This window comes from Mustela nivalis (genome assembly GCF_964662115.1).
Source record: "Mustela nivalis genome assembly, chromosome: 9".
NCBI classification, from domain to species: Eukaryota; Metazoa; Chordata; class Mammalia; order Carnivora; family Mustelidae; genus Mustela; species Mustela nivalis.
The window spans coordinates 79,186,015-79,201,192 of record NC_139028.1 but is presented as its reverse complement, the minus strand read 5'-3'; the positions used below and the strand labels follow the sequence as shown (position 1 = coordinate 79,201,192).

General features: G+C 38.6%; 1 protein-coding gene across 2 annotated transcripts in view; it reads left to right on the top strand.

Annotated features, from left to right (window-relative positions):
* TSG101 (tumor susceptibility 101) overlaps positions 1–15,178 on the top strand; it is a 42,708-nt gene that overhangs the window by 862 nt on the left and 26,668 nt on the right. For both annotated transcript variants that reach the window (XM_082747319.1, XM_082747320.1), the window contains exons 2-4: positions 5,449–5,533; positions 8,428–8,493; positions 13,697–13,860. In XM_082747319.1, the coding sequence (XP_082603445.1) occupies positions 5,449–5,533; positions 8,428–8,493; positions 13,697–13,860 (315 nt within the window). The remainder of the gene's footprint in view (positions 1–5,448; positions 5,534–8,427; positions 8,494–13,696; positions 13,861–15,178) is intronic.

Genomic DNA, 15,178 nt, shown 5'->3' with positions numbered 1-15,178 from the left:
TTGCTTTGAACCTAATTTATAATCTTCAAAGTTCAAGACCAGTGTATTTTTTTAATTCTTAAAAAGTAGAGAGGCGTTTTACATTTTAACGCCATGAATTATTTTGATCCTTACTTTAAATGTGGTACCTGGTAACAGAGTGAACTGGGTGATAGTGGGCGTTTTTTCTTTTTTTCAGTTTATCAATTAGGAAGTAGATGCGTGTGAAGTGGTTGAGAGTTGAATCTTCTCCAGTTCAGTGGGTTAGCTTTGGATACTTTTGTCAAAGCAAGAATGGTAGGAATCAAAGTAGTTTAAGCAGTTTTCACTATTAACAAAACACACACTGTGTATAAACTTAGTTCTTTGAAAAATATCCAGTCCCTCTACCGCCACCCCCCTCTGCCCCCCAGTAAAATCGTGCCTCTAGTCTTTGGTTGAAAAGCAAATGACCTCTAAAGAGGAAGTGGCAGTTTTCAAAATAAAACTTCTCTTGATTGTCTAATATCTTCTGGGCTTCTTAATTTTCTTTTGTTAAAGTAGTCATTCTTGATTGTAGAGGAAGTTTGGGGGCGCCCTATTAGATGGTGGCCCAGGTCCGCGTTCAAACATTTATGTATCACTTTAAAAAACAGTACATTATTTTACATACGATGTAACTGAAAAGTATCTTTTCCATGCCATTTTTATGTGTAAATTGATCACATTAGTATTAAGGTTTTTGCCTTAGTCTGCCTGTGGAGGGACAAGAATAACCAAATAATGGTTCTGAATTTTAAAAAACCATGATTAAGTTTCCCAAACTTCGTGTAGCAGAACCTGCCTTCAAAGACAGATGCAGAACACCTTTAGAAGAATTTTTTTATATCTTCACTGCCTCCCCCAACCGCCAACCTCTTTTTACCCTAAGAACAACAACAAAAAAAGATACAAAGAAGAGGTGGGAGAGGACATTCTACCTAACTTTTGGTTCTTGGCTTAATATCTGAAAAACTGAGTCTCCTACAAGTGATGTCAGTTCTGAGTATTAACATTCTCTATCCAGCCTATGAATAGATAGGTAGGACTAGAAAGTAGGATAATAAAAGCAGCTCCCTGAGTTCCTTCTTTCTGGTAGAGGGCTGCCTTCAGGGGTTAACCTTTCAGTTGGGTTTGGTGTGATGAAGAAGTCATTAGCCAGGACCCTGGGCACATTGCAAGGGTGACAGTCCTTTACTCCTTATCTGATTGTGGGACCTCCATACCCATCATAGTACTTTGGGCCACGTGTTTTGACTTCATGTCTTTTTATTTAGAGGTATAATTGACATACATTAAATGATCTTTTTATGTATTATTATAATTTTTACCTCTGAGTATTATCTTGGCTCCCAGTTTAACTCTTAGTTAATACCCTTCTCTGTCATCATTTTAGCAATTAACAGTGATACAGTTTTACTTCTTTCTAGTCCATCTTGTTTCACACATATAATTTCATACTTTAGATTTTTCATGTAGACAACTACCTGTATTCTTACAGCATTCCTAGTGGGGGAGTCACCACTAAATAGGTAGAAGAGAACTGACCCATTGAAGATTGCCATGCCTCACACTGTTTTAAGTTCTAAGGATACAGCAGTGAACAGTCAGACAAAATACTCTTCTGGAATTTAAATTCTCATAAAAGGCAATAAAAACTCAGTAACTACATTAAGTAGTATGCTAAAAAGTGATAAATGCTTTGGAAAAAAGTAAAGCAGCAAAGGGTAATACAGAATGCTCAGGGCGGGGGATGGGATGGAGTGCACTTGTGTGAAATCGTAAAGGAACACCTTTCTCAGAAGATCTATTTAAGCAGGGACCTGAAAGAGATGAGGAAGCAAACATTCCAGGAAGAAGGAAAATAAGTGTGAAAGCCTTGAGACGGAAGCTTGTCGTGCGCGATAAGGGAACAGTGGAGGAAACTAAGGTGACTGGAGTAGCATGAGCAAGGGGGAAAGTAGTGGGAATAAAAGTGGTAGATTTTGGAGGGTCTTGTAGGCCAGTGTAAGGATTTTGGCACTTGGAATATGGATGGCAAGCCATCCATCTGTTTTAACTTTTAACAGTTTTGCTCTGGCTACTGTGTTGAGACTAGACTGTAGAGGTTAAACGTGGAGACAGAGTCAACCTATAAGGAGGCTGTTGGCAGTAACCTAGCTGAGAGGTGATGGTGGCTTAAAACGAGGAGTGTAGCCACAGAAGTAGTGAGAAGTGATCAGATGCTGATTATCTTTGAAGGTAGAGTTAATATGATTGTCTCACAGGTTCGCTGTGGATGTGAAGAGGGGCATCAAGGATAGTTTCAAGGTTTTTGTCCTGAGCAGCTGGATGTAGATTGGAAGAATGTACGAGGAGGAGATTTGGCCCGGGGGGTTGGGGGGATAAGCAGTTCAGTTTTGATCATGTTAAATTTGACATTCATGAAATATCCAAGTGGGGATTATCAAACTGGCAATTGGTTATACATACCTAGAGGTTAGAAAAGAGATTCAGACTGGAATTTTTTTTTAAGTTGGGAGTTAACATCACATAAATGTTAAATTTATGCCATAAATTTAAAGCCATGAGAGATCACCAAAGGAGTGAGTTTAGATAAAGAAGACCAAAGACTGAGCTGTAGGGTTCAGTAATATTTAGAGGTTAGGGGAAGAGAAAGAACCAGCAAAGACACAGAGAGGAGAAAAATAAGCGGTGGTGTCCTCAAAATCAAGTGGAAAAAATGTTTTAAGAAGGTATCAGCTTGGTCAGGTGCTGCTGATAGGTTGAGTAAGATAAGGACTGAGAATTGGCCGTTGCATACAGCCATGGAGCAGTTACTGAGGACTTTGACAGTCAATTTCAGTGGAAGTGCGGAAGCCTGATTGAAGTGGGTTTGAAGAGAATGGGTGTAGTCTTTGAGCACCAGTGGTTGCTAACATCTCAGAGAGATACCCAGATAATATATGTTACCTGTGAAATGATGTTGTGGGGGCGGGGTAGGTAGAGAAGAAGTGGCAAAGAAGTGAAATTCAGAAAAAATCCTGAAAAAGATAACTTTCAGATCCAACTAGTAATTCACAGGAAATCCGAAGGACATAGGAACATATGTATTAAACTACAACAAGGGGATGCAGTTAGCTAAATCCAAAGCATAAGAATCTCTGTAGGACTAATTGACCAGTGTTTTCAACAAATAAATTCCAGGGGCGCCTGGGTGGCTCAGTGGGTTGAAGCCTCTGCCTTCGGCTCAGGTCATGATCTCAGGGTCCTGGGATCGAGTCCCGCATCGGGCTCTCTGCTCAGCAGGGAGCCTGCTTCCTCCTCTCTCTGCCTTCCTCTTTGCCTACTTCTGATCTGTCTCTGTCAAAGAAATAAATAAAATCTTTAAAAAAAAAAAAAACAAATAAATTCCAAGGGGCAGAAATAGAAATGAGCCCACTGATGAGGAATAGAAAAATAAAATGTTCTGTATCCCTATAATGGAATATTCTTCAGCAATGAAAAGGAGTACTACATGCTACAACGTAGATGTAACTTAAAAACATGCTAAGTGGAAGAAGTTAGTCATACATGACCACAGATTATATGATTCCATTCCTGTGAAGTGTCTAAAGTAGGCAGATTGATAGAAACAAAATAGCAATTGTCTGGGGTAAATGGAGGTTGGCGTTATAAGGGAACGATTGCTAAGGGGTACAAATTTGTTTTGGGGTTGATGAAAGTGTTCTAAAATTGTGGTTGCACAACTCAGTACTGAAAACCATTGAACTTATATCATTCATCTTAAATGTGTGAATTATATGGCATATGAATTATTAGTTATCACAGTAAAGCTATTGTTGGAGAGGGGTGAAAGAGAGAAACTATGGATTAAAAGACCTAAAAGACATTTAAACAAATGATAATGTATGGACTTTATTTGGATCTCTGTTCAAACAAGATATGACATGCAACTGCATATTTGATAATAAGGAAATGGGTTAGTTTAGTATGATAATGTGTGGGGTTTTTTAAGTTTTTATCTTTTAAAGATATACACGAATACTTGTGGACCATAGGATATGACGTTACACTTTGCTGCAGAATATTACAGGAGGAGGGAAAGGTGAATTAGGTTATGAATTATGATTGGCTATGAGTTGATTATCATCGAAGCTGGGTATAGGATATAAGGCACCCACTGTACTATTCTGCCTGTATCTGGGTATGTGTTGAAATATTCATTAATAAAAAGTTCTAAAGAGAGAATAGGAAAAAAGCCGTCACAGCAAATGTAGGGAGTTCCTTGCAAGAGTTGCTGTAAAGGAGAACTGTGAGAAGTGTGGTCCTAACTGGAAGGGATGGGAGGTCAGGAGTGTGTGTGTGTGTGTGTGAGAGAGAGAGAGAGAGAGAATAAAATGGGAGAAATGGGAGCAGGTTTGTGTGCTAATAGTACTGATCCCGTAGCAGGGGAAAATTGGCGCCTCGGGTCATAAGAGGGCAAGAAATTCTGAAGAGAGCCCTTTCAGTAGACCTTCTGGATTTATTCCCTAATTTTTCTTGTATTTTTCCTTTATTGTCTACCACTTTGTCTTCACTAGGCTCTGTGAGATTTTTCTGACTTATTTTCTGATCCTCCTGTTGAATGCTCATTTCCCAGCTATTAAATCTTTATGTTCAAGAGTCCTTTCTTCTCTTAGTGTCCTTGTCTCATGAATATAATGTCATTTCTTCTTTGAAGGTATTAATGCTAATTCTTTTTTGAAGTTTTCTTCTGTTCCTTGCATTTTTTTTTTTTTTTAATTTCTTAATTCCTTCATTTCTGTTTGTTTTGGTCTCTGTCCTGCTTCTTGGAGTCTGTCTTTCTGGAATAGTTGATTATTTCTTTATGAGAGAGAAACACTAAAAGCTGACTAAAAGCTTTGTGTACATGGATGGAGCTAATTAACTGGTAAGCTTTGATGTATTGTAATAAGATGGGGGTCCCTGTCTCCTGAGCTCCTCATCTGCCAAGAATGTGTAAGCCAGGTTCCTCATTTTCCTGGAGTGCAGTAGTACAACGTGGGGTGTGAAAATACAATATTTAAATGATAAATTGCAAAATAGTTGGTATTGACAGTAGATGCTGGAGTTTGGAGAAAAGGGACAGATCACATTGGGCTTAAAGGAAGTCTGGAAAAGGATTCATTAAGAAGGAGGAGAGAGGTGAAAGCTAGATCTTTGAAAAAGATTGCGATTTGATTTAGTGAATGGGTCTTTCCAATTGGAAAGAAGAGCTAAAAATGGAGGTGAGTAAATGATTTGAATAGGTAGCCAGAGAGAAAGCTATCAAGGTTCTTTCAGGCTTTAATCAGTGTTAATTATCAGCAAAAACCATTATACTTTCAAGAAGAGTGCTATTAAGAGAATAAGATTTTAAGGTGGTAAGCCTAACAGTAAAATATGTGCATTGGTTTTAAAACTAAATTCCTGTGTGATTTTGCTTTTCAGTACAAATACAGAGACCTAACTGTACGTGAAACTGTCAATGTTATTACTTTATACAAAGATCTCAAACCTGTATTGGATTCTTATGGTGAGTTTCTATAATAAAAATATCAATTACTGTACTTTGAATTTACTCTGTTAATGATTGTAGGTTTCCCATTTTCTTCTAAGTTTGTTGGTTTTTCCTTTATAAGGGTTGAGCTTCCACCTAATGAAAGTGTTGGGGGTATAGGAAATGACACAATCTAGTAATAACAGATTTGTTTAGTTACTTTAAGTTGTAAAAAAAATAACAAATGTGCAAATTTAGACCTAGAGGGGATCTTAAAAATAATTTAGTTTATCATTTCCCCAAATTTTATCCATAGTTATGAAGAATGTTTCTTGGGATGAAGGGATAAGTTTGAGCAATTATAAATTAAAATTAAATGGGTTTCTTCGCAGCAAGATATCTCAGAGCCTTTAATATGCTAGTATGTTATGCCTCACAAGAGGGGAGAGAAGAGACTCTATTATACAGTATATCCTAAAGTTAATTAACTACTGAACTTTTTTTTTTCTCCCCAGAACATCTCTTTATATTCTCAGGAACACATTTTGCACAATAATATTCTGGAATATCTCTTTCATTTTATAGATGAGGAAAACATTTTTTTAATATGGTCCTTAATTCTATAGAGTAGGTAGGTACAGTGTGTGTCTACTTTCTGTTGAGATGAAATAAAATTGAGAGTTAAGGAAAAACCTGACAATTCGTAGATTTGTTTTTTGTTTTTGTTTTTGTCTTGTTTTGTTTTTAAGATTTGTTTATTTTAGCGAGAGAGAGCCAGTGGGGGTAAGGACAGGGTGGCAGAGGGAGATGGAGAAAAACTCAAGCAGATTCCTTGCTAAAGCCCGACATGGGACTGGATCTCACCACCCTGAGATCATGACCTGAGCTGAAACAAAGAGTCAGACTCTTAACAGACTGCGCCATCCAGGCACTCTCTAGAGTTGTTCTTTTTTTTTTTTTTTAAGGTCTTTTTGTCCCCACCAATCCTGTCATCTTTCCAACTCGATCTCCTTATAAACCCCTAATGTGCCAGGGCCAAGGGAAAATCCCTGCTGCCTCCTGTCCATCATGAGGCTCTTGGCACTGAGCGCTACGAGCTAAGTTTTGTCGTAAGGCTGTCATTCTAAACTCCACTCACTCCTAGGGCTTTGAAAACATTAGGAGCTTGGTGACAAAAGATGAGAATTAACAGAGGGAGAAGCAGTTCTGTATTTTTAGAACAACAAAGACATGAACCAGAATTTCTCTCCCAAACCTAGGGCACGATTTTCCTTCCTGTCCACATATTGTAGTACTTAGATCTGGGGAAAACCTCATGTTACCAAAATTAGAGTTAATTTAAAAATGGCTTTAGTGAGGGGGAAAAAAAGTGACTGGCGCTAGAACTTTACTGTAAAGTGTTTAGTTTTTACTGCAGGCTCAAAGAATAAATATGTTTATCTAAACTGACAAAGAGGGGCAGTCAGTTAAGTGTCAGTCTTTTGGTTTTAACTCAGGTTCATGATCTCATGGATTGTGGGATTGAGCCGAGTGTCCTATTGTTGGGCTCCATGCTCAGCACAGAGTCTGCTTAGGTTTCTCTCTTCCTCTCCCTTGGTCCACCCCCTGCAAAAGCACACATGCACACTCTCTCTCTCAAAATAAATGAAAATCCTTATAAATGAAATCTTTATAAACTGGCAGACTCCAGTATCACTGAATAAATTTTATATAGCTTTATATGGCTGGACCAAGTCTAGACCATTGTTATCACCATGTTTTTAGAGTAATTAAATCCCTAAATTTAGGGGCGCCTGGGTGGCTCAGTGGGTTAAAGCCTCTGCCTTCAGCTCAGGTCATGATCTCAGGGTCCTGGGATCGAGCCCCGCATCGGGCTCTCTGCTCAGCAGGAAGCCTGCCTCCCCTTCTCTCTCTGCCTGCCTCTCTGCCTACTTGTGATTTCTGTCTGTCAAATAAATAAATTAAAAAAAAAAAAAACCTTTAAAAACCCTAAATTTACATAAGATGATTTTTTTTTTAAAAGCACAAAATCAGAATGAATTATAGCACAGATTATAATTGTCAGTGCTAAGTGAAAGAACAGAGGTAAACAATACAGTTCTGTGTTTCTGTACTGCACATTACAGCTTTTCTGTGCGATACAGTGTTAATTCCAAATCATTATTACAAAAAACAATAGTCCAGGGGCACCTGGGTGACTCAATGGGTTAAGCCTCTGCCTTCAGCTCAGGTCATGATCTCAGGGTCCTGGGATGGAGCCCCGCATTAGGCTCTCTGCTCAACGGGGAGCCTGCTTCCCTCTCTCTCTCTCTGCCTGCCTCTCTGCCTACTTGTGATCTCTCTGTCAAATAAATAAATTCTTAAAAAAAATAACAATAATAATAGCAGTCCATATGATATAAGTCATGTGGCCTAATTATAATCAATTACAAATAGAAAAACTTAATGTGATATGAGAAGTACTTGTATTGAAAGATGTCTAGTTGACTGAAAACTTTAATACTGTGGTTTGCTACTACACTGGGATTGCAAATGACATTGAATAAGGATAAACATCTGGGCAGTCTAAAATTTAATGATTCTGAATTAACATTTAATGTGGTATCAGCTGATAGTGATTTTTGAGTGACTTTATAATCATATTAGTTGGGGACTAAAGCTTATATATGCTGGGACTATAGCACTCACACTCATTTGTCCAAGTAATTCAAAGCATCTTTTCTTTATTCATTTAAAAACCGATCCCATTGAGTCAATCAACAAAGGATATTTTGTTACTGGACACAATGGATGAGATATTAACAAGTTAGCTCCTTTCAAGGGTAATAATGAGTTCTAACCAGTGTTTCTGAAACATTAATTCATACATTAATTCATATGGGAGTATTTGTGAAAATGCTCATGATTGAATCATTATTCTTTCTTTTCAGTTTTTAATGATGGCAGTTCGAGGGAACTAATGAACCTCACTGGAACAATTCCTGTGCCTTATAAAGGTAAACATCTTATGTAATTTATGTTTCCAATATAGATGCATTGCGATTCACCTTGTAGGTTGCCAAAGAGTTCTAAGTAAATTAAACCCACTTTCTCCTGACTTAAATGATGATATAGAGATTTTAACTTATTCTAATTGAACTTCATTTGGCAGCAGCACCTAATATTTTCAGTTTTTCCCCTTCTTTGCTAAAGCATATCAACAAATAAATGCCTCAATGCACTGGGGCGCCTGGGTGGCTCAGTGGTTAAGCCGCTGCCTTTGGCTCAGGTCATGATCTCAAGGTCCTGGGATCGAGTCCCGCATTGGGCTCTCTGCTCAGCAGGGAGCCTACTTCCTCCTCCTCTCTCTCTCTCTGCCTGCCTCTCTGCCTACTTGTGGTTTCTCTATGTCAAATAAATAAATAAAATCTTTAAAAAAAAAAAAATGCCTCAATGCACTGGAAAAGTTTGATGTTTCATGGAATCAGGGAATCTTAGAACTAGGAACGGTTTTGTTTTTGTTTGTTTTTTTTTAAAGATTTTATTTATTTATTTGAGAGAGAGACAGTGAGTGAGACCATGAGAGGGGAAAAGGTCACAGGGAGAAGCAGACTACCCGTGGAGCTGGGAGCCTGATGTGGGACTCGATCCCAGGACTCCAGGATCATGACCTGAGCATGATCCTCATGCTCATAAGGCAGTTGCTTAACCAACTGAGCCACCCAGGCACCCTGTTGTTGTTTTTTTTTTTTTTAAATAAAGGTTTTATTTTTAAGCAGTCTCTACACCCAACGTGAGGCTTGAATTCACAACTCAACCTCAAGAGCTAGAGTTTCATGGTCTACCTGCCAAACCAGCCGGGTACCCCTAGAGAGGGATTTTAGAAAACACCTTATAGTTCAGCCCTCCACCCCATCCAAACATTCCCAACAATGGGAAGCTGTATAGTATAAAGGCTAAGGTAGAGGCTTTAAAGTCAAGGCAAAGTAAGGTTTCAGTTCTCCGTAATCCGTCAGTTTTGTGACAATGGATATCTAGAACAATTGGGTAATAGAACTAATTTTTAAAAAAGTATTCATGGGGCTCCTGGGTGGCTCAGTGGGTTAAAGCCTCTGCCTTCGGCTCAGGTCATGATCCCAGTGTCCTGGGATCGAGCCCCACATCGGGCTCTCTGCTCAGCAGGGAGCCTGCTTCCTTCTCTCTCTCTGCCTGCCTCTCTGCCTACTTGTGATCTCTGTGTGTCAAAATAAATAAATAAAATCTTTAAAAAAAAAAAAAAGTATTCATTGTGATAATGTAAAGGACTTAGCACAGAGCCTGGTGTGTAATAAACAGATATCAAAAGTAGCTGTTATGGATCACCTAGGTGGCTCAGTCACTCAGGTGTCTGCCCTTGGCTCAGGTCATGATCCTAGGGTCCTGGGATATAGCCCTGCATCGGGCTCCCTGCTCAGCATGAAGCCTCCTTCTCCCTCTCCCACTCCCCCTGTTTGTATTCCTTCTCTTGCTGTCTCTCTTTGTCTGACAAATAAATAAATAAAACCTTTTTTTTTTTTTTTTTTTTAAGTAGCTGCTATTGTAGTTTTGATGTCAGTGATAATGCTGATGATGGATAATGTTTCTTTTAGCCAGTGATCCATCCTCTCCTGGAGTACTTACAGTGATAAGGGAGCATTCAGCCTCATGAATGACTATTCTCTTTTTGGACAGTTCTATTTCTTAATTATTCCTTGTGACTACCTAAGACCTTTGTCTCTGTAACACACCCATTGATTTATATAGTATTTGCTGTGCATGAGGCATAGGGAATGGGGCTGTGGATACAAAGGTGAATAAAGGGGGTGCCTGGGTGTTTCAGTCGGTTGGGAGTCTGCCTGAGGCTCAGCTCTTGATTTCGAGGTCCTGGGATCAAGCCCCACATTGGGCTTGCTTCTCCCTCTCCTGCTGGTGCTCGCTCACGTACTCTCTCTCTCTGTCATTTTACCTTTTTTAAACTTTAATTTTGATATATTTCAGACATGAAAAAAAGCTCACAGAACAGTTTTTCAGGCTCTTTTGTATCCACTACTTAGATTTAACAAAAACACTTTGTCATAATTACTCCAGAGCTTTTGTTTTACATAAAATGGATGGGAAGGTAACCTTTCCTAACCAGCTCTCCTTTTCCAGTCCCAGATAGAACTCTTACCCCAAGCTGCTTATATATCTTTCCTGTGCTTTTAGTACACACATTTCCATAAACAATAGGCAATCTTACTTTGTATGTTCTGAGAATTTATATAAGTGTTATCATACTCAAGGTCCATTCGTGATTATTGCTTTGTTCACTCAACAAAGTTTTCTAGGTTTTTTTTTAATTTATATTTTTTATTAACATAAAAATGTATTATTAGCCCCAGGTGTACAGGTCTGAATCGACAGGCTTACACACTTCACAGCACTCACCATAGCCCATACCCTCCCCAATGTCCATAACTCAACCACCCTGTCCATATCCCTCTCCCCGCACCGCCCCAGCAACCCTCAGTTTGTTTTGTGAGATAAAGAGTCTCTAATGGTTTGTCTCCTTCCTGATCCCATCTTGTTTCATTTTTCCCTTCCCTAACCCCCAAACCCCCAACTTTGCCTTTCAAATTCCTCATATCAGGGAGATCATATGATAATTGTCTTTCTCTGATTGACTTACTTTGCTCAGCATAATACCCTCTAGTTCCATCCATGTCACTGCAAATGTCAAGATTTCATTTCTTTTGATGGCTGCATAGTATTCCGTGTGTGTGTGTGTGTGTGTGTGTGTGTGTGTGTATACATACACACCACATCTTCTTTATCCATTCATCAGTTGATGGACATCTAGGTTCTTTCCATAGTTTGGCTATTGTGGACATTGCTGCTATAAACATTCAGGTGCACGTGCCCCTTCAGATCACTACATTTGTATCTTTATGGTAAATACCCAGTACTACAATTGCTGGTTTGTAGGGTAGCTTTATTTTCAACTTCTTGAGGAACCTCCGTACTGTTTTCCAGAGTGGTTGCACCAGGTTGCATTCCCACCAACAGTATAGGAAGGTTCCTCTTTCTCCGCATCCTCGTCAGCATCTGTCATTTCCTGACTTGTTAATTTTAGCCATACTGACTGCTGTGAGGTGGTATCTCCTTGTGGTTTTGATTTGTATTTCCCTGATGTCGAGTGATGTGGAGCACTTTTTCATGTGTCTGTTGGCCATCTGGATGTCTTCTTTGCAGAAATGTCTGTTCATGTCCTCTGCCCATTTCTTGATTGGATTATTCTTTGGGTGTTGAGTTTGATAAGTTCTTTCTAGATTTTGGATACTACCCTTTATCTGATATGTTGTTTGCGGGTATCTTCTCCCAGTGACTAAATAAAATCTTTTTAAAAAAGTAAATAAAGGATGTACCTTCTCTGGAAGAATTTACATAAATGGGAAAACAGAGGGGATAAGTAGTTATTTACGCTTTCCTATAACTGCTGTAGAATGATAAAATATAAAAGTACTATGAGATTACAGAGGAGAATAAGACCATGTAGGAAGATCATGGAGGAAATGACATGTGAATTTGGTATTGAAGGATGAGTTGACCATTTATATCAGAATGGGCATTCCAGGCTGAGGGTGAAAACAGTTGAGCATCAGCATCATATAAAGCAGCTATGATGAGGGGTGCCTGGGTGGCTCAGTGGGTTAAGCCTCTGCCTTCAGCTCAGTCATGATCCCAGGGTCCTGGGATCTAGCCCGGAATCCGGCTCTCTGCTCAGTGGGGAGCCTGCTTCCCTCTCTCTGCCTGCCTCTCTGCCTACTTGTGATTTCTCTCTCTGTCAAACAAATAAATCTTTAAAAAAAATAAAATAAATAGAGAAGCTATGATGTATTTAGGGTGGACTGAGTAAAATTCAAGATTACTGACTTTGCCATTGTCCTCAGGAAATAAACTTGGGTGGGAGAAATAGTTGGTGGGGAGAGGGAAGCAGGAACTATGGCATAATTAAAGACATTTAACTAATTAAATACCTAAACCTTTTCTCTTCCTTCACCATTGCTTACATGGCATAGTTCTAAGCCCAAGTAATTCTGTAGAATTTTTTATTTTCATAAAACAAAGAATTCTGGGTGATGGAAATACAGTTTACATTTTATGTGTTCAGATATATTCTATTGGAGTTGTGTTTTTTGGGTTTTTTTTCCATTATAGATGAAATTTTGGGTAAAAAGTAAATCAAGTCCTACAGCTGATATCCTTTAAGTGCAGTTTAAGTATATATACTTACATGAAATGAAACTGTTTGTAGGGGGAAGAAATGTATCTGAATTACATTAGGTGATTCAAATGATTACTTGGGACATAGGGCTTTGAGCTTAGTTGGAGAAGGAGATGCTTTATGTTCAGTATGTTAACTACTGAATCCTTTGAAACACTGTTCAGTTTGACTATATTTAGTCAGATTCTCAAATGAGAAAGAGTCTATTACCTTAAGCAAAAAAAGGAAATAATATCATTGATTCTGAGTAACTACCACTGAAAATACCATATGGATTGGTCAAACTGTGGTCACCACGCAGCATCTGTTTGGCATTTGGATTAGGTCTTACAGTCTAGCTTTGGGCAAGGGAATTTCAGGTGTAACTGATCATACCACTTTCTCATAAGACACCAAAATCCATAGTCTTCCTTTTATATCCCTTCCCAGTGAACCTTGTGAACCGAAATGACAAGAGTCTGGTTGCGGTGCTCAGTTCGTTGAGCGTCTGCCTTTGGCTCAGGTCGTGATCTCAGGGTCCTGGGATTGAGCCCTGCATTGGGCTCTCTGCTCAGTCGGGAGCCTCCTTCTCCCTCTCCCTTTGCCTGCTGCTCCCCTGCTTGTGTGCTTGCTTGCTCTCTCGCTCTCTCTCTCTCTCATAAATAAATAAAACCTTTAAAAAATAAAAAAACAAGTGGATTGAAGCATAACTTGTAAAAAGGTTTTATAGCACCAAGCAGACGCTGGCAGAGCAGTGATCAATTAGCTTTTTAATCCTGCTGGTGTCATTTAAAAACTGAAAATTTGAGAAACATCTAAAACAGAACTTTGAAACAAAATACTTGTTTGAGATTTTTCTTTTAAGTGTTGCTTAGTTGTAGCTCTCTCTTGCTTAACTACTAAGCCATTATTTAAAAATAATAAAAATAGAGTAACTGAGGTTTATCTTTCTCTTTCAGGTAATACATATAATATTCCAATATGCCTGTGGCTGCTGGACACATACCCATATAATCCCCCTATCTGTTTTGTTAAGCCTACTAGTTCAATGACTATTAAAACAGGAAAGCATGTGGATGCAAATGGGAAGATATATCTTCCTTATCTACATGAATGGAAACATGTAAGTATTAACAGTATTGTGTGAATTCATTGCATTTTATATGTTTTGCTCCCTAGCATTTACTTTCTGTTAATATTCAAAGAGGATTCCCAGGAGGAGAGATAAGTTCACATAAGATCCTAATCATTGAGCTGGGTAATTGGAAAAGTTTCTCCAAAAAAAATATATTTGCATAGAGCTTGATACTGTTTTATTTGCTTGAGTTGAACCTTTAAGAATAGATAGGATTCACATAATGGGAAATACATTTTAAAAAGTAGTGTACTGCTGACATATATTTGTGAAACTATTCAAATCTCATTACTTAGCATTCCTATCAAGAAGCAAAGCAGATAATCTGAGTTTTTCCCTCAAGGGATAAACTGAATTGCAAGCTTCAAAGACAGTGTTTAAAAAACTAAGCAGAGGGACGCCTGGTGGCTCAGTCAGTTAAACACCTGCCTTCGGAGTCCCACATTAGGCCCTTATTCAGCAGGAAGTCTGCTTCTCCCTCTGCCTGCTGCTCGCCCTGCTTGTGTGCTCTCTCGCTCGCTCTCTCTGACAAATAAATAAAATCTTTAAAAAAACAAAAACTAAGCAGAAGCCTCTGAAAAACCCCGCCAGGTTCTCTGCAGCCCCAGGTTGAGGAGATAGTAGGAGCTTGGAACCTTATCAAGGAGGAGATGTATAAGTAAACATACCAGACTCTTAGACGATGCCACTGGAGGAGCACACCTCAGGAGCCTTGAATCAGCTCAGTCCTGGTTGTATTAAGGTGATTCTCACAGTATCTGCCTGCCATAGGATAGGGTGAGCCCTTCCTGGAGGAAGAATAGTGTATAGCACCTCTATAATTTTTCAGTGTCCAACATACAATTTAAAATTACCAAATACATCAAAAAAGAGGACAAGGGCAGGGGGAAGACAGTGGAAATAGGACACACAACTCCCAGGTAACCCAGTTAACAGATCCAGACTTGAAATGATTGGGACTAATATGTTCAAGATGGAGAATTGTATTAAAAAGGAACCAAGTGGAAAATCTTAGAACTGGAAAATAGAATAATAGAAATTAAGAACTCAGTAGCCTGGTTTAGTAGCAGATTAGACTCAGCAGAGTAGAGAATTAAAGAACTGGTAAATGAACGTATTTTTTAGTTCCATTATCTTACAAATAAACTTTACAAAAGATCTACAAGTCCTTTGTGGAAAAAATTGTAAATTTTATTGAAAGATGTTAAAGAAGACTTAAAGGAGAGAGAACTTATTCATGGCTCTTTATAAATTGATCTTTGTCCTAACAGTTTTTATTTTTTTGTATATTTGTTAATTTTATGAA